General features: G+C 43.5%; 1 protein-coding gene across 1 annotated transcript; it reads right to left on the bottom strand.

The window, feature by feature from the left end:
- Positions 1 to 1,503: 1,503 nt before the first annotated feature.
- LOC112263851 (thrombospondin type-1 domain-containing protein 4) lies at positions 1,504 to 19,361 on the bottom strand. The gene is made up of 12 exons (XM_024440489.2): positions 19,159 to 19,361; positions 8,457 to 8,664; positions 6,606 to 6,781; positions 6,388 to 6,478; positions 6,038 to 6,235; positions 5,737 to 5,866; positions 5,256 to 5,460; positions 4,669 to 4,842; positions 4,104 to 4,277; positions 3,515 to 3,694; positions 3,215 to 3,359; positions 1,504 to 2,947 (listed from the first exon to the last, which is right to left on the bottom strand). The coding sequence occupies exons 1-12, from the start codon at positions 19,237 to 19,239 to the stop codon at positions 2,805 to 2,807; spliced, it is 1,905 nt and encodes a 634-aa protein (XP_024296257.1). The 5' UTR covers positions 19,240 to 19,361; the 3' UTR covers positions 1,504 to 2,804.

A 19,361-nucleotide genomic window follows, 5' to 3' on the forward strand; every position in this document is an offset into this window, starting at 1 on the left:
GGGACCCCAATAAATAAATAGAGGGCTTTCTGCTCTGTTCAGTCACTGGGAGGACCTGCTGAATTTCCTTCAGTTCAGCAACTTCTTCACTCACTCACTCAATCATATATATATATTAGTATCAGTCAAATGTTTGTACACACCTACTCATTCCAGGGTTTTTATTTTTACTATGTTCTACATTGTTGAATAATAGTGAAGACATCAAAACAACACATATCAAATCATGCAGTAACCAAAAAAGTGTTAAACAAATCAAAATATATTTTTTATTTGAGATTCAACAAAGTAGCCACCCTTTGCCTTGACAGATTTGCACACATTTGGCATTCTCTCAACCAGCTTCATGAGGTAGTCACCTTGAATGCATTTCAATTAACAGGTGTGCCTTGTTAACTTGTGGAATGTCTTTCCTTCTTAATGCGTTTGAGCCAATCAGTTGTGTTGTGACAAGGTATATGTACAGTAGGGTTGGTATACAGAAGATGGCCCTATTTGGTAAAAGACCAGGTCCATATTATGGCAAGAATAGCTCAAATAAGGAAAGAGAAATGACAGTCCATTATTACTTTAAAACACGAAGGTCTGTCAAGAACTTTTAAAGATTCTTCAAGTGCATTCGCAAAAACCAGCAAGCGCTTTGATGAGACTTGACTCTCATGAGGACCGCCACAGGAAAGGAAGACCCAGTGTTACCTCTGCTGCAGAGGATAAGTTCATTAGAGTTACCAGCCTCAGAAATTGCAGCCCAAATAAATGCTTCACAGAGTTCAAGTAACAGATACATCTCAACATCAGAGGAGACTGTGTGAATAAGGCCTTCATGGTGTAATTGCTGCAAAGAAACCACTAAAAGACACCAATAGAAGAAATTTGCTTGGGCCAAGAGACACGAGCAATGGACATTAGACTGGTTGAAATCTGTGCTTTGATCTGATGAGTAATTTTGAAATGCGGAGTAGGTGAACGAATGATTACCACATGTGTGGTTCCCACCGTGAAGCATGGAGGAGGAGGTGTGGGGGTGCTTTGCTGGTGACACTGTGATTTATTTAGAATTCAAGGCACACTTAACCAGCATGGTTACCACAGCATTCTGCAGCGATACACTATCCCATCTGGTTTGCGCTTAGTGGAACTATCTTTTTTACAACAGGACAATGACCCAACACACCTCCAGGCTGTGTAAGGGCTATTTTACCAAGAAGGAGAGTGATGGAGTGCTGCATCAGATGACCTGGCCTCCACAAGCAACCCAATTAAGATAGTTTGGGATGAGTTGGACTGCAGAGTGAAGGAAAAGCAACCAACAAGTGCTCAGCATATGTGGGAACTCCTTCAAGAGTGTTGGAAAAGCATTCCAGGTGAAGCTGGTTGAGAGAATACCAAGAATGCAAAGCTGTCATCAAGGCAAAGTGTGGCTGTTTGAAGAATCTAAAATGTATTTTGATTTGTTTAACCTTTTTTTGGTTACTACATGATTCCTTGTGTTATTTCATAGTTTTGATGTCTTCCCTATTATTCTACAGTGTCGAAAATAGTAAAAATAAAAAACCCTTGAATGAGTAGGTGTGTCAACTTTTGACTGGTTCTGTATATACACAGTACATACACGCAGCAGTGATGCAAAATATATGATACACTACAACAACACATGAACATTTTAGAGCTTAATTTGTTAGAGTGTTGCTGTGTAAAACTGGTGAGCTGTCACTTAAACACTTTACAACTTAAGTTGTCTTAGCACCATAACTTGGGGCTTTATTCAATCCGTATCGCAGAAGTTAAGCGTTACAGCGCGTTTGAAATTTAAAGGCAATGTTCCATATTAGCGGAGACTGCATCACAGTAAACACTGCATATGTTGGCTCAATCAGAAAGGACCTTAACATTTATATTGCGCCATCTGTAACGCTTCTGTAACCGGTACAGATATAATAGAGCCATAGATCTGGACTGAGAAATTACTGTTTGACACGTCCTCCTGTGAAATAGTGAAATCTTTGGTCAACTAAACTGCTGTGTAGGAGAGTATTGAATAGAGCCCTCATGATACGTAATTGGGGATGATTTAAGCACAAGCTTGGGCAACTTAATACTACATGTAGTTAATTAGATCATCAATATTGTGGATTTTAGAGTGTAAAGAAGCTTATTAAAATGTGTACAGTCTATACATTATGCAAAAACAAACAATCTTGCTTTCCTTTCATACTGTAGCTTCCTCTCTTTTAATGTAATCCAAGAGAGCCATGGTAGTCGAGTCTCATCACAGATGCGGTAGCAGTTTATTCTGTCAACGTTTCGGCCAAAGACCTTTTTCAAGACCTTAATCCATTCAGGTGAATGGCAGCGGCAAACTGCTTCCCATGAAACACAATATAAACCCAGACAGGAACCTTTACTGGAGGGGATTCTGGTTACAGACCATAAAGTGGTTCCAGATTCTTCAGTTTGGTGTTCTGTCTATCATCTCTCCTCACCAGAGCTCCTCCACTCATAGCCCTGTTAAAACGTGTCCTTCAAAACCATCCTCCACGAACCATTCAGTTTCACGTATTGCCCATTGGCAATCTCCTCACATGCCAAAAACAAGTTGGGCTTTCACTTCCTTTCTTTGCAGTCTTTCAGTTTTTCAGTCTGTATTTTCAGCACTCATATTATAGTGTCCAGTCAGTGTCCACCCAGAGTCAGGTTCTAGGCTGTCCTCTCCACTGTGGGTCAGTGTGTTTGGCCCAGGGACTGAGGGCCTGCTCTGGGCGCTGTGTCAGGCCCCCTAGAGGTCTGAGGCCTGGGGAGAGGGGCTAGCTGAGTGCCCTGTGTTGTGACTGTCTGTGGGCCACTCGTGTGCAGGAGGCACAGCAGGTTGTCTTGTAGTAGTCGTACACACAGAGACGTGCCTGGACCACCACATTGCAGTTGAAATACTTGTCTCGACAGTTCTCGTCTGAAAAACAATCATAACATCGAAAGTCAGTGATGATCAGTGATTTTAAGTTTTAGAAAACTTTAAGTATTTTCACAAGTTTTCTGTATGGAATAAGATCTTCATAAATGTTGAACCATTTCAGACTAAATTCCCCTCTAACCCTCATTAAAACTGTCTGGCAGTAGTTAGGACCAGACCAGCCATCATTAACCAATCCAACTGTATGACATTCCAGCGGAGGAGCCTTGGCCCCAGATCCATGTTTACTACACAGTAGTAACTGACCTATGTGTGGGACGCAGGGCTCTGGGTTGCACTCCTCTCTCTCCAATGGTTTCAGCTCCTCCTCACAGCCCTCACTGGAAAGCATGTCATCAGACAGACAGCGCACCTCCCTCACACGGAAGCCCCCCTCACACGTCTTAGAACACTGCAGGGACAGAGAATACAGTGCAAACCTCACTCTCCCTTTCTTCAATTACACTTTCAAGAGAGTGTATTTCACAACTCCACATAAAAGCGTGTGTCTGTTTTTTCATGTGTGAGTGCACGCATGTGTGGGCATGTGCGTGTACAGTTACTCACAGCGCTCCAGTCTGTGTGGTACCACTTGGCCCCGCAGGACTTTAGGTGGCAGCTCTGCTGATTAAGAGGCTTGTCTAGAGAAGAACATTCGTAGGGCGGCATTACATTGAACCCCTCATCTGACTTCATCAGACACACCACTGCCCTCTGCTGGCTGCCCGAGCCACACTCCGTTGAGCACTGGGGGAAGGAGAAAATACCATAGGTAATACTACACATGGGCATGACATGAGGCATCTGAACTGTTTCAACATGTTTTGTTTTTTTATTTAAAAAAAGAAAAAGGCATCATTGGCTCAGTTGATTGGCCGACCTGAGTTATAGAAGGTACACCTTACTTACAGGGCTGGTTTCCCGGACAGAGATTAAGCCTAGTCTTGAACTAAAAAGCTATTTCAAATGGAAATAATGGAAAATGGATTTGTAACATCTGAGTGTTCCTCTTTACAACACTGACATGAGACATCAGCAAAAATGTAAGAAATGGATAGGAAACATCTGTAAAATCAGCAGCAAATCCTCATCCTAATCTTTTCCCAGAAGATGTGTCCCTACAAGCCCAGTTTGACCCCGTGTTGTCCTGTCTTACCTGACTCCATGGGGCTGTAAACCACTCGATGCGACTCTCACAGGGGCCGTGATTACAGACCTGAGAGTCAGTGGGACGCTCATGGCCACACCCCTCCAGAGGCAAGCTGCTGATGTGATTGGTCAGGCACAGTACGCCTCGGGTCCGCACGCCCATCCCACACTCAGCAGAACACTACAGAGAGCAAAGACATGGTAAGTGACAATACAAACAGTTGACCTATGCCGTGATTCAATCCGATCAGAGGCAGATCCGTGTATAGTGTACTTGACATTCAAAGGTCATTTCCAATTGAGCCGGCATATGCAGCGTTTACTGTGAATGTGGAACATTGCCTTTAAAAGGTGCAAAGCTGACAAAACGCCAACTGATTGAATCCCGGCCCTAGTATCACCCCCATTTTTAACACTAGCATCAAGTCAATTTGTATTCAATTATAATCTTGCATCTATAATACTGTAGTAGATGCAATCCAATCAAGTTCAACAATTACTACAGTATTTGGTTAGAAAAGTGTTAGACGGTGATCTTGAGAGTCCATGTCCTCAGTTCTACACATACATACCTTATTCCCCCACTCAGTGAAGAACCAACTTTTAGCACAGGGCCCCATGTCACAGTTCTCATTGTCACTGGGTCGCAGCTTCATGTTGCACTCCTCGTCCGACACAAAGTCTCCCACGTTGCTGACACAGTGCACCTCCCTGGTCCTCTGGCCCACGCCACAGGGAACAGAGCACTGGGGAAACACAGGAGGGACAGTAAAAATACTATAGGGGTAGTTTTCAGGTCATCTCACAGTGTAAATAATGGTCAGTTCTCTCTGATGAATGTAACCTGTTGTCTGGGAAAATGCTCCATAGAATACTTGCTTGGGTTTCATTTATGATAAGGAATGCTAGCAGCTTTAGAGGAATGATAACATTTATCTAATTGGGGTTCATATACTTTCTGATACATTCTTCTAATACAGTATGTTAAATCTTGTAGTACTTAGAACTTTTGATTGAGCCTGCCTCAGATGGGTGGGGTAGGTTTACACTTTTAAGACTATTCTAATAGTTCCATGTGCCGACCAAGCTCAAACAAGTGCAGCTAAAGTATTTGAAACAAATACTATTTGAAGCATATTGATTGACAGCTTTCACTCACGGCGCTCCACTCGGTTTGTATCTGCCACTCGCTGCAGATTTTCAGCTGGCAGGTGCTGGTGGTCTCGGGCTGCTCCAGGTGGCGGCAGCGGCTGGTGTGGACGTTGAGGGTCCGGTTGGCATACACCTGCCTGCACAAGACCTGGCGGTGCTGCATACCCAGGCCACATGTCTTACTGCACTCCGACCACTCACCAATGTCCCAGCTGCACAGTAGGACACACAAGGCCCCATGTTCAGAGGGACACAATAGCTATGTGGTACCAACATAGCTAATAAAACATGTGGTCAATTGTCCAATTAGATTCTAATTATGATCTAATTATTAGACTATAAAGAGGACGGGTCAGGAACTTTTCAAGAATATAGAAATCTGGGTCCTGAGTTCTGCTAAAGCTCTGTGTATGTATTGAACCAGTGTGTGTAATGTCTAAGAGCCCTGTATGTAATGTAAGTGTGGTTGAGACAGAGGGGTCTCTCACAAGGCAGGGCAGGACTGAAGGTTGCAGGGCTCTTCCTGTGAACTGGGCCTGGTGCTGCTGTCACACTGGTTCTCTGGTACCTGCTCATGGCTCAGTCTGTGGACACAGCGGAAGATGGTGTACCTGCTACCTGAAAACCAATACACAGGAGAGCATTAGATGTTCATGCCTCAATACTGCATCGTCACTACTCACTGTGGGAATCTGTTAAACCTAGTTGATCAACTAGTATCAATCATAGCATCAGAGGTTGAGACCTTTTGGGGCTTCAGTTCAGACAAAGATACATGCCATGTCTTACCTCTGCCACAGGAGGCGCTACATTCTGTTGCCCCAGACAGTTTCCAGTTGTATTCTCTCTGACGTCTGGGTGGCAGGACTGCTGGCACCTGGTTGTTGGGTACCTGGGGAGTGTACTTGCCCCCTCCTGCTGGATCGTACCCATCCTGGTTGGGGTTGCCCCGGTGATCATTCCCACTTTGCCCATACAGAGTGTTCCCTGGGAGATCGAACATGGTATTTCAGCCAACAAAACCAGGGGAAAACTCACAGTCATTGAGATGCTTGTCGACCCCCTCCCTTTGTGGACTAAGAGTTAATTTAGGCCATACAGTCCCAGTCAGATGCATCAGTAACTATGGGGAGCCTCACCTCCAGGTCTGTGGTCGGGGTGCTGTGGAGGGTTGTCAGAGGGAAGGATGAATTCATAGCTCACTCCTGGGTTGGGCTGCTGGTAGATCACCTGAGGACAAAATAATTCTTCAGTGAACAAGTTAATTACAACTTAATGTGCCAGTGTAAACTGCCAGAGAAATATGTGCCAATATGAGCTACATTTTACTGTACATACAAGTTGACTGATTACATACATAAACATCCAGGATCTCATTGGTTGGCCCCTCAGCCAGGAAGGACTCCCCGGCAGTGCTGGTGACCTCATTGGGTCGTCGGTAGGTGAACATGGTGCCCACCCCTTCATACTCCCCTGGCCGGTCAATCGCCCAGTTCCCATTGATGATGGAGCGACCTGAGCGGCTTTTCAGAGCTGCAGACAGACCATGAGTTGATGGTTGACCGTTAATAAAACTGCCCCCAAAAACAATATTTTGGTATTTGTTTCATTAGTCCATTGTTGACATAGTCCCAAAATGTTTTGCTTGCCAGCACTCAAGTTTTCAGGTATGTAACTTTTCTGTAATGGAATTCTCCAAACTGGCTGTAGAGTTGAGAGATTCAGCTACACAATTAACACAAAGCTTTGCCAGCTCTTTTACTAACAGGTTTGCTCATTTACAAAAGACAGCTTTTTTTCTGAGGATTTCTGTCTTTTGAAAGGAGTGAGCTATTTTTCTTTAAATGCTGAACATTAGACAAGTAACATTAAGACTACTGAATATAAGAGTGTTTGGACAACTTAAAGCACATATTAGGCATGCAGAAATAAACTAGAACAGAAGTCTGTTGAGGAGAGTGGGGCAAACATCAGGGGATAATGGTAACGATAAGTAGTTCCATGGAAGAATCCTCAGTCCTGTTTATCCCCAGGATGTTGCATCACAGCACGCTTTTACCCACTGATATATGAACTCTTCCAACAACGCCAAACGACGCAGGAACAGCAGTCACAGAAAGGAGCCATTGTTTACGCATACTCTACATTTCCTGCTTAGGTGTGGACTGAGGACTCATAAAAAAAGCAAGGCATAATTTGGCACCCCCAGTTAGTAGTTTTGACTTAGAAAGGTAGTTTCAAAGTAGGTTTCATCGCTGTGTTCAGTCAGTAGTGGTGGTTTTCTAGGTAGCAGTGAAATTCCTCACCTTAATTAAAAAGGATGGGAAGGCTAGAGGAAAAGGTCCTCTAATGAATGCTTGTTTATATACTTACCCCTGAGGGGAGCAGCCAGGCCAGGGGAAGTGAGTATGAGTGTGTGTGTGTGTATATATATATATATATATATCTCCAACAATAAAACACAATAGACCCACTTCTGTGTCACACTGTTATGCTCATATAAAGACAATATCTTATTTATCCAATTAATTAAATAAAAGATTGTAACCAGAAGTGCACTGTGTGGTTACTTACTACTGACAACATAGAAATGCTCACATCCAAAATTCCAGAAAAATCCCTCCTGCTCTGTATTTGAGCTGCCTTTTAATTAAATGAATCAAATCAATTTAAGAAGCAGCTGTTCCCTGCTGCCTGATACCAGGCTCACAGCACGGATGTAGCAAGACATGGCCTAAATTATATTTCAGAAATAGCTACTGCTGTCAGATGTTTTATAACCTGAAGCTTATCTTTAAATTGTGACTTTATTAGTACTGTTAATGTAATGTGAAACATAATCTAACGTGGTCAAAGGGAAAACCTAAAATTGTTATTGCATGTGTCATAGCTCATGGGTCTGATTCAGACAGAGATGTATGGAGCCTTAAGGGGCCGTGGATAAAGAGCTGGTAACTCTGTAGTTAAACAGAGGTGGTTTGGAACCATGCTTGTGTGTTGAGTAACCTTGCCTCAGACATGAAGACTCCCAAGCTACCCACTGATATCAACGTTGTTTCCTCATCATTTCAATGAAATTACATTGAACCAACGTGGAATAGACGTTGAATTGACATCTTTACCCAGTGGGTAATGTCTAGGCTTTAGCTCAGCAGGCTAACACATTCTGACCCGGTTTAAAACACTGGTCAGTCACAGTACTACTCACCCAGGTAATTCCTGCTCTTCACCGCCTCGGTGACGTTGATCTTGGTGGCTCCCTCTGGGATCTCCACTATCTTGTGGTAGCCCACCTTGTTCAGGCTGTGCTGCTGGAAGAGCCCTGACACCAGCTTACAGGCCATGTTGTCCCCGCCACACACCCCACACTTGTCCATCACCTTGCCTGAGCCCAGGTACTCATCGCAGCCCAGACTCTGTCAGAGAGGGAGAAGGAGGTCAAAGGAGGGGACAGAAGACATGTATTGCACCTCACTAATCAATACCAGTACATTACAAACAGTACAGTACGCTTTTTGTTGTAAGCAGAGGGACTGCAGGATTTTTGAGGTGAAGCAATGTTCAACTGTTGAGCTACTGAGACATCTGTTTTAACAGGCAACTGTTTTACCACTGAAGTGCATGGAAAAGTAAATAACATGAGCAACCTCATTAATCAAGTAAAGAGGGGAGAATGAGAGATAATAAACCAAAGCCTATCCAGCATATTCATAAACAAACCCATGTTATTTCACCTCTCTAATTCGATGACCTGCTGCACATAATTAACTACCATAACACAACAACCAATTAGCCTGAGCCGGCTTCATTCCAACAACAGGCATATTCTTGGCATGATGCTATAGTAATGGCTCCCAAAGCAAATCCTCAGGGGTGTTAGCTTTCTCTGTCACATTGGCACTCATAAATTACAGGAAGCCTGGATAAATTTAGTATAGAACACTCAAATCAGCAGTCGATAAATCCAGCCAATCCAGACATAAAAGTGGCTCGCTGTGTGAACATGTGCTGCAGGCAGGGGCCTGGTTGGGACTGATCCCAGCAGGCCACCGTATTTCTATAATTGCAGACCCTGGGCAGTAGAGAGTCACCACTCGAACCTCGAACCGAACGACCGAAGGGAGGGGTCAGCAGGGGACAATGATGACACAAAGCTCCTCTGTGATTGGACGGTTGCCAACGTTAGCCTCTAGTCAGTCAGTATCTCTCAGGGAACGTTACGAAACGTTACGTTCAGCAGTCCAGTCAATAATCCCCCCCATTCCTAGACAAAACCCTGTCACAAACAATTTCCGCCCAATCCCAAACCAGGACTAATGGGGATCTTGCCTTGCTAAACCGGCGTATTTTCTCAGACCAACTGTATATATTATGTCCCAACAATCATAAAAAATATTACACAACATTTTGTGTGTGGTCCTTAAGCACGGGACATAACATAGAATAATCACACAAACAAATGAACAGCAGTCTACAGTGGTAATTAAAAAGGGTTTTGCTGTAGATTCATGCTCTCTCAGCGGACTTAGTTCTTCCTGGAGCTGCAGTAAGACAGTCAGCTGCAGGCTGGATGCAGGCTGGGACATGGGAGATGGTAGCCAGGCCAGGGCTAGGGGTGGACTGAGGAGATTGGGGTAGGCTCAGGAGACAGAAGCCTGGCTCTCGCCCACCCATAGCAGCGAGGTCTGCATTGGGCCAACACTCCACCCAGGCCAAAACAAATACACACCACCTCCTTCTACACAGGAAATAAGCGATGAGAGAGGGAATAGCAAACTAAGAGCCCGGAGAAATGACCAAACAGGGTAAATGTTATATTAGCCTATGTGGAATTATGGATACATACTGTAGCCTATAGGCACTCAAATGTAAGAATGGTATATAATGAAAACCAGATTGTTCCATATGAGTTTACACATTTTATTTTCATATATACAGTATGCAAGGCTATCACAAAAAAATTGGGATACTAAAGTGAGTGCTATCGGTCTTCTCAATTTTCACCATAAAACACCCTGACTTTAAGCAACAACATTATCACAGATATCATTTCAATGTTTAGCCTTAATCCCAGGAGAAAGAAAACTGTTCCTTCCTTCCCCTCATAAACTACAGCTTGACAAGCTCGGCGAGTAATGGCTATCTGTGGCCGTTTGCCTGGGAAAAGCTCTGAATCACTGTGTGTTAACGTGTGAATGGAGAGTCACATCATTTATTACCCGTAATCTGAGTCATCCGTCAATGTATGAAATATCATGTGACTAAGAGGCGTCAGTAGTGTTTTTAGAAAAATTGTGCAATAAGGTTTTCCAAGCCTTTTAATATGGTAAAATGGCTTAGGGCATGGGGCCTATACAGGAAGCATTGAAGTGTGTGGGTATTATTTGATATCAAATAGTTTCACTGTTAATGTACAGTATATCTTTCAAATCATAAACTGTCAAAACAGACTTTGGAAAACAGATGATACCCCATGCAAAACAGTGAAGCCAGCAGTCATTTGTCTCCCAAACCTGAAAACAGTCATCCAGGCTGTCCTTGATATATCAAATATAAAAGGTCCTGCATCACGAATCCATCCAAACGAGGTGTCTCACTGAACCAAGTTTGGAGGGATCCTAGTTTTTCCCTTTCAAGGGGATCCACAGTATTTAAGTGCTCAATTTATTAAGAGACCACATCATTACTTTTTTCTAATCTGCTCTCTGTGGGTGGTTTATAATTATGCTTGGCACTGGACGACATCCCCTTTCAGTAGGACTATAATGGGCCTTTAAATGTCACTAAAATCCACCTCATCTGGAAATGGTTAGACGTGTCAGGACGGTAGTCAACTACCAGTCAAAGTGAGGAACTTCGGATGAAAACAACATTAGCCTTCCAATAAACCCCAGCAGTACTTTTCCAGATAAAACAGATGTAAGGTCTTATGCTTTTAGGAATTGGCTTGTCATGATAGGGATAATAATCCCTTGTTGAGTTTAATTGAATTGAATTTATGAAATTCTACACAACTGAAACACCAGACTATCGGTCTCTTTCCATCATACCAGTAACCACTTTATAACAAATGTTTGAGTTTGCATTTATAAGGTTATTAGATACCCTTAAACTACTGTCTCACTATGATGGTAAAGCTATCCCAATTTCAAGCATGTCCTCAGCTGTGCACAGAGGCGCCTCTTCTCAGAAATCAAGGTTTGGGAGCTTTAAAATAAGTGCCTAATGCACTTTAATTGAGTGGGTAAAGAAGGAATGAAAACCAACATTTATTTCATTACAAACATGCACAAACTGTCAATAAACAGTTGCAAAGACACTCCATGTCACTTGATCCTTTTCCCACAAGCTTGGCGCAGGTTACACTTGCCTTGAAATAATGTTGCTTTTAACTGTGTGGGGGGCCTTGGTTTGTGGTTTCCCACAAGGAATGAATATGAATATAAAAATGAGTGGTCACAGTGACTTTATGCTGGAGTCAACAGGAATGTTGGAAACATCTTACAGTCCTTAAGTCGACCAGCCCCCATCTTCTTTGACTGTAAAGACTTCGGGCTAGATTCTATTAGATCTGCGCTAGTCAACACCCGCATAGCGATTGTTTTGGCGGTGTTGTTGATAGAAACACGTTAGAGCTGTCAGATCCACAAGCGGCTCCTTGCGTTAGCTTATCGTGGCAACAAAATCACCCAATTTTATAATCCGACAAATCACATGCAGCCACATTACAAGTTCTAACACTCAAATGTGTGATGTTGTTTTGTCTACACCTCGATTAGACGGATAGACTATAAACCCCCCCCCCATTCAAATTAAAATGAAAACATGCATTAGAAGCCTACAGTTTCTATTGCCGTTTTGAACTTCTAATGCAGTGGGGATAATAAGGATGGGAGTGGTTTGTGACACAAGAGCAGCCACTCACCTATTTGTCAGCTCACACCACAGTTACACCTCCAACACCACCAAAACATCTGCTATGCGTATGTCTGCCAACGCCGGTTAACACTGACTTAATCGAGGCCTTCATCCAACCCATCTTCTGTAAAGGAAGTTATAGATGTGGTGGAAAAAGTCATCAGTGGACTGACTGCTAGGGTTTCTCACAGGCGTGGGACTGGGACCCTGTGTTAAAATGGAGACTGTTTGTGAGTGGATGTTTAGACAGAGAAATACACTAATGACAAGGAGATTTAAGCTAACGAGTGATTGACATTAACATGTGCAGACGGCTGTACCGTATAGGCCTATCAGGGAGCACTATGGTGCACAAATACATCCAGATTCATGCAGCTGTTTCAGGAGCCCCATCTACACAAATGATCCATTATCAACCACACACTCTGCATATCAGGGACTCCAGACACTTTTATTCAGTCATTGCTGTAACTGATCCTAGACCATAACTCTTCTGATCTCTGATCTCTGCCATGTCCATGGCTTGAGGTCAGAATGTACTTGGGTCTTGTCAGAGCTTAGACTAGAGGTTCCCATGATATTATACTCTGGGTGCCATGCCAGACCCACCAGCCGAGAAAGCACCAGGGAGTCAGGAAGGTAGATCGCTCAATGAGTCCCTGAGAGAGCACCAAGACTGCTCACTGTATACATGATCCTAAACTCAGCAACAAAAGAAACGTCCCTTTTTCAGGACCCTGTCTTTCAAAAGATAATTCGTAAAAATCAAAATAACTTCACAGATCTTCATTGTAAAGGGTTTAAACACCATTTCTTATGCTTGTTCAATGAACCATAAATAATTAATGAACCTGCACCCGTGGAATGGTCATTAAGACACTAACAGCTTACAGATGGTAGGCAAATAAGGTCACAGTTATGAAAGCTTAGGACACTAAATAGGCCTTTCTACTGACTCTGAAAAACACCAAAAGAAAGATGTCCAGGGTCCCTGCTCATCTGAGTGAACGTGCCTTAGGCCTGCTGCAAGGAGGCATGAGGACAGCAGATGTGGCCAGGGCAATGAATTGCTATGTCCGTTCTGTGAGATGCCTAAGACAGAGCTACAGGGAGACAAGTTGGACAGCTGATCGTCCTTGCAGTTGCAGACCACGTGTAACAACACCTGCACAGAATAGGTACATCTGAACGTCACACCTGGGGGACAGGTACAGGATGGCAACAACAACTGCCCGAGTTACACCAGGAACGCACAAACCTTCCATCAGTGCTCAGACAGTCCGCAATAGGCTGAGAGAGGCTGGACTGGGGGCTTGTAGGCCTGTTGTAAGGCAGGTCCACGACAGACATCACCGGCAACAACGTCTCCTATGGGCACAAACCCACCATCACTGGACCAGACAGGACTGGCAAAAAGTGTTCTTCACTGAGGAGTCACAGTTCTCTCTCACCAGCGGTGATGGTCGGATTTGTGTTTATCGTCGAAGGAATGAGCGTTACACCGAGGCCTGTACTCTGGAGCAGGATCGATTTGGAGGTGGAGGGTACGTCATGGTCTGGGGCGGTGTGTCACAGCATCATCGGTCTGAGCTTGTTGTCATTGCAGGCAATCTCATAGCTGTGCGTTACAGGGAAGACATCCTCCTCCCTCATGTGGTACCCTTCCTGCAGGCTCATCCTGACATGACCCTCCAGCATGACAATGCCACCAGCCATACTGCTCGTTCTGTACGTGATTTCCTGCAAGACACTGATGTCAGTGTTCTGCCATGGCCAGCGAAGAGCCCGGATCTCAATCCCATTGAGCACGTCTGGGACCTGTTGGATCGGAGGGTGAGGGCTAGGGCCATTCCCCACAGAAATGTCTGGGACCTGTTGGATCGGAGGGTGAGCGCTAGGGCCAGTCCCCACAGAAATGTCTGGGAAGTTGCAGGTGCCTTGGTGGACGAGTGGGGTAACATATCACAGCAAGAAGTGGCAAATCTGGTGCAGTCCATGAGGAGGAGATGCAGTGCAGTACTTAATGAAACTGGTGGCCACATCAGATATTGACTGTTACATTTGATTTTGACCCCCCCCTTTGTTCAGGGACACATTATTCCATTTCGTCACATGTCTGTGGAACTTGTTCAGTTTATGTTTCAGTTGTTGCAGGTCCTCTTGTTATGTTCATACAAATATTTGCACATGTTAAGTTTGCTGAAAATAAATGCAGTTAACAGTGAGAGGACGTTTATTTTTTTGCTGAGTTTATAAAGTTTGAATTTGAATATATTAACACACTTAACACGATTACAGGGACATAAACTTTGATATGCATCCAGCTGTATCTGGTCACCGATACTAAAAGTTTTTGTTTAATGTTCCAAGGTTGAAATGTTGCATATTATTTAACATGACATCTAATATTTTAACACCTAACATGTTGTCACAACATGTTTATCAAATGACAACAAACTAAATGAATGCTGCATTAATGGAATACATATTAATAACAATAACAGGCTCTAGAATTAAGAGTCAGCTCAATGGTTTGGCCTCGCTTCACCAATGACATTTGATTCAACTTAAATTCTAATGAGAATATCTTCAGATTAAAGGAATTCTCCCTTTATTTTCAAATGATAACACTCCACTGACATTTTTTAAAAACACACACACCCTGTCGACCAAATTTACGACCAAAGAGTAACAAACGTTGTTTTGTGAACATTATGAGAACATTTTTAACTCTTCACTTGCTGTACAGCCAGCAGAGAGTTCTGCTGGAGTGTTGCCATTGCTGTTATCAAGACTCGGCTTGCAATGATATGCCAGCTCATCTGGAAATGTTATATTTACATTACTGGGCTTCCAAGCTGAGAATTCTGAGGCAATGTCATACCAGATAATAATTCACAGCGGAGGTGACCTTACAGCAAGATGGCCACCGAATGGAAAGGACATTATGCTGAAATCTATAGAAAACTCAATGACTGACCACAATCTCAACATTAAAAAAAGATGAGTGGGGATCATTGTCTGTTTTATCAAAAATGTGACTCATTGCTCTGGAAGAAATTGTAGTAGTAAATAGTAAACTGGGTCATACTGTATATGTATTAGAAGTGCAGGCAATGAGAAATATGTGGGTTCTAAGCGTTTAAAATCAAACCGAATGCAAGAAATTATGTCTACATAATCCTACATCAGTTGGGCCAATTTAAACTCTTTCAGTTTGACTCCCCAATGCACAAAAGAATACTTACATTCAATAAACATAGTTAACTACTGCTGACTGGGTTGGAAAGACGAAGGTATAGATCTATAGAAATGCCAAAATAACATCCCCCCTGAGACTGATTATGGTTTTCTATCTACCTAAGCACTCACTGAGGATGCCTTCACTATCTGCCTGGTTTGAAATCACAGAGCACTTTGGCACTGTGGTCAAGGAAATGAACCAGACCTTCCTTTAACCTTCCTTGACTGTGATGTGAACGTGATGTGAGCTAGAAGTGCTCTCACCCTGACATCCTGTCAGTCTCCCAAGCTAGACTTGTGATAGTGGTACAGTATCATAAGGGTTTGGTGTAGACTTGAAGTTAGACATGCCATAGTGGTATCATCTGGGGTTGGTGTATGTATGGTACGCCAGCCAGCTACCGCTGAGTCTCCCAGGCAGGCAGCCCTGGGAGTTGGTGTCAGGATGTCAGGAAGCGGTGTGGCTTGGCTTTGGAGCGGGCAGCAAACCTCAGCTATGCGTCAGTCATTCCATTAATTTAATCTCCATCCATGTACGCTTTCTGTGATTCCTTCCTGTCTGTTTTAACACTACAGCACAACGAGGTGGAGGTGCTTTCTGCCACAGCAAGCAAGCAAGCAGGCAGGCAGGCAGGAATTCAAGACAGAGGCTCACTCTACTATGTTCATTAATGATGAGCTCAACTTCTGACTGAAGGCTAAAGGTGCTCTAATGGGAAAGGGGGATACCTAGTCTGTTGTACAATGCATTCAACTTAAATGTGTCTTCCGCATTTAACCAAACCCCTCTATGCTGCTGCTGTTGTTGAAAAGTATTCACAATACAGGTATAAAGTAAAGGTGATTATTTAGAAAATAACAAAATGCTAAATTCCATCAGCTTTTAAATTGTTACCAAGGCTAGGACAAATGCAAACCCTGTGAACACTGAATATTGGACCTGCTGATTTGAAACACTGGGCAGCTTTTAGAATAGGACCATACTGGCATCCTGTATATCATTAGAAAATACAGAGCCACATGTCCCATATAATAGTGTCTGTTTGTGTTTTACCACTGATTCCTATTTAATTTCTCACACAGAATCCAGTATAACGTCATAGTATGGCATGACAACCCACCCCCTCCGTTTGGTCGGTCGGTCCATGTGAAGTGCATGTGGCCGACCGTTGGCAGGGGCGTAGGCCACAAGCATCTGTCTCCCACATGGTGAGATGCTGTGTTCCTTTCTACCTTCCCTTTAGAGGCTCCTTTATCAGAACAGTGTTTAATGAGGGTGAGGTCGCTAACAACACACACTGCCTTCAACACAGTCAGCACTGGAAACACATCTGCAGCTGTGGTGGAGGTAGGCTACTGTAGTGCTGGGGACTGCTCAGTGATCACAAGGTGAAAGGTGATTTTCACTTGCGTACAGTATAATGAAGTCACTTTGTAAACTACATCCATCAGACATTGAAGGGCAGCTCCCATAGTAGTGCTAGACCTGCTGTGGTACTGTACAACTTCCAATACCAATTGACATTTCCATATCAGATTGCAGCATTAAAAGGAGATTAGGAAATATGGCCGTTCTGGCTGCTATGACAGAAGAGAGGGAAAATTGGCAGCCTTCAACAAAGAACTAGAAAATCTATTTATGTCCTATAACCTTTCCATGCGTGTGCACTTTTTAAAAAAATGTTGCTTCACAAAATTAAATAGACAAATGGACCATCACAATCTGTCTGTAAATGGAAGACATACTTTCAAGAATCACAGACTTTTCCTCCGATTTCATCCCTGGAACTTGTATCAATCAAATGTATTTATACATCAGCCGATGTCCCAAAGTGCCCTACAGAAACGCAGCCTAAAACCCCAAACAGCAAGCAATGCAGATTTTTTTTATTTGAACCTTTATTTAACTAGGCAAGTCAGTTAAGAACAAATGTTTATTTACAATGACGGCTTACCGGAGAACAGTGGGATAACTGCCTTGTTCAGGAGCAGAACAACAGATTTTTATCTTGTCAGCTCAGGGATTCGATCCAACAACCTTTCGGTTACTGGCCCAAAGCTCTAACCACTAGGCTGCCTGCCGCCCCAGATATAGAAGCACGGTGGCTAGGAAAAACTCCCTAGATAGACTGGAACCTAGGAAGAAACCTAGAGAACCAGGCTCTGAGGGATGTGTTGGGAATATCATGGATGTGTTGGGAAGTCAACCAAACCAAGGCAATAATCTGAGCTTGTAACTACTAAAAGAAGTGGTTACGTTTCCCAACATCAATCATTACATGTGTCAAACCCCAAGTGGGTATTCAAAACAACCAGGAATAATGACTGAACTGTGGGGATAACTCTTCCCACTGAGAGGAGTAGGGCTATTGGGCTCCTCCATCCATTTTAAAGACACCCTCTACTGTAGCACTTCACATCAGCACAGAATACAATACAGGATAAAGTGGCAATAACATGATAATAGTATGGCAACAAGCTATAGTAACTCAAATACTTTTTGAGGACCCCTCCTGGATAAGAGAGGGGTCCTCAACAGTGAAGAGTAGAGTGATATATACTGGTCATGACTGGGGGATGTTTTCTCACATACCCCACAAACTTCTCAAACCTCTCTCCCAGCCTCAGGCCTCAGGTCAAGGGCACAGCAGCCTCATAAATGCCCACTGCTTGTAAACGTCTCTGAAATAGCACAAACCGTGTTGATTCTACAGTCTTTAAAACACTAAGGGTTTCCTCTGTCATCAGTATCTGTTTGTAGAGGTTCTGTGTTGGGAACATAATGAATGGATATTAAAAAAAGTGCCTAAATACAGGGTGAGGGACAACTTAAGGACACACCTACATGTTTACATGTGGAAATGAAAGGTGCCCTATAGTGAGAGTATTATAGAGGGAACACGTAATCCTATACAATCATTCTCTAAGACACCAATCTCAACTCCTGCCAAATGACCAACTGCAGCTTCGCCTGACGTCACACATTTTAGATGTTTAGCAGAAGACAAAGCAAACCGGTTTCATGGACTCCATTCATGGACTCATGGACTCCATTCATATTTTGGTCACAATTACCTTCATTAAGGCATATGACCTTGATGAACAGATCAAAGCAGGATACTGTACACACTAGAATGAGATATTCCATTTCTATGACTGTACATCACCTGTCTGCAGCAGTATCACAATGATGTCACAGCCATGTAGTCAATCATCTACACACACAGACGGAGCTGTGCCAATCTATGCCCTATTACAAGCCAGACATCCCCCTTTAGAGTTTCCACAGTTATACTAAGTACAACTTTGAAGGACACTGTCCTTTATAACTATATAACAGCCTGCCTTATATGTGCTACAGAGTCAACAGCACAGACTGCCAAAGCTGCTTAACAGTGAAAACAGTCACACAGTAAATACCTAATCTGATCCCTACTTCCTCCTCATGATCTATAGTCTGCAGTCATAGCCAAGGCATGAACTAACTTAGTCTGATTCTAATAGATAGGTTTAATTCTATCAACTTACAGTTCAGCAGCTCGAAAATTACTTAAGAGCACCAGGCTAAACAGGCTAATTACATTCATAATACAGATTTATACAGGTCATAGTTTTAGAGGGAGTCCCTCTTATGTCTGTTTGGGACGTGTAAAGGTGCTGGGACTGGGAGCGATGAGTAGCCAGTCCCAGACGGTCAGTCTCAGCCCAACCTGTGGAAAAGCAGAGAGAGGGTCCATAGTAAGTCTTACCTGTGACCACGGGTTCCCCTGCGCAGTCACAAACATGTGGAGGAGGCAGACAAGCAGCAGAAGAGCCAGACCTGATAGCATTCTCTCATGTGGCCAAGAACTATTGACCAGCAGCTCTCAGTCATGCATTCAGACAGGTCCAGTAGAAAACGGTAGCTGCTCCTGGCTGTTTCGCCTTGCCCCTGTAGTGCAGTGAACGCCAA

This window comes from Oncorhynchus tshawytscha, unplaced genomic scaffold (assembly GCF_018296145.1).
Source record: "Oncorhynchus tshawytscha isolate Ot180627B unplaced genomic scaffold, Otsh_v2.0 Un_contig_37_pilon_pilon, whole genome shotgun sequence".
NCBI classification, from domain to species: domain Eukaryota; kingdom Metazoa; phylum Chordata; class Actinopteri; order Salmoniformes; family Salmonidae; genus Oncorhynchus; species Oncorhynchus tshawytscha.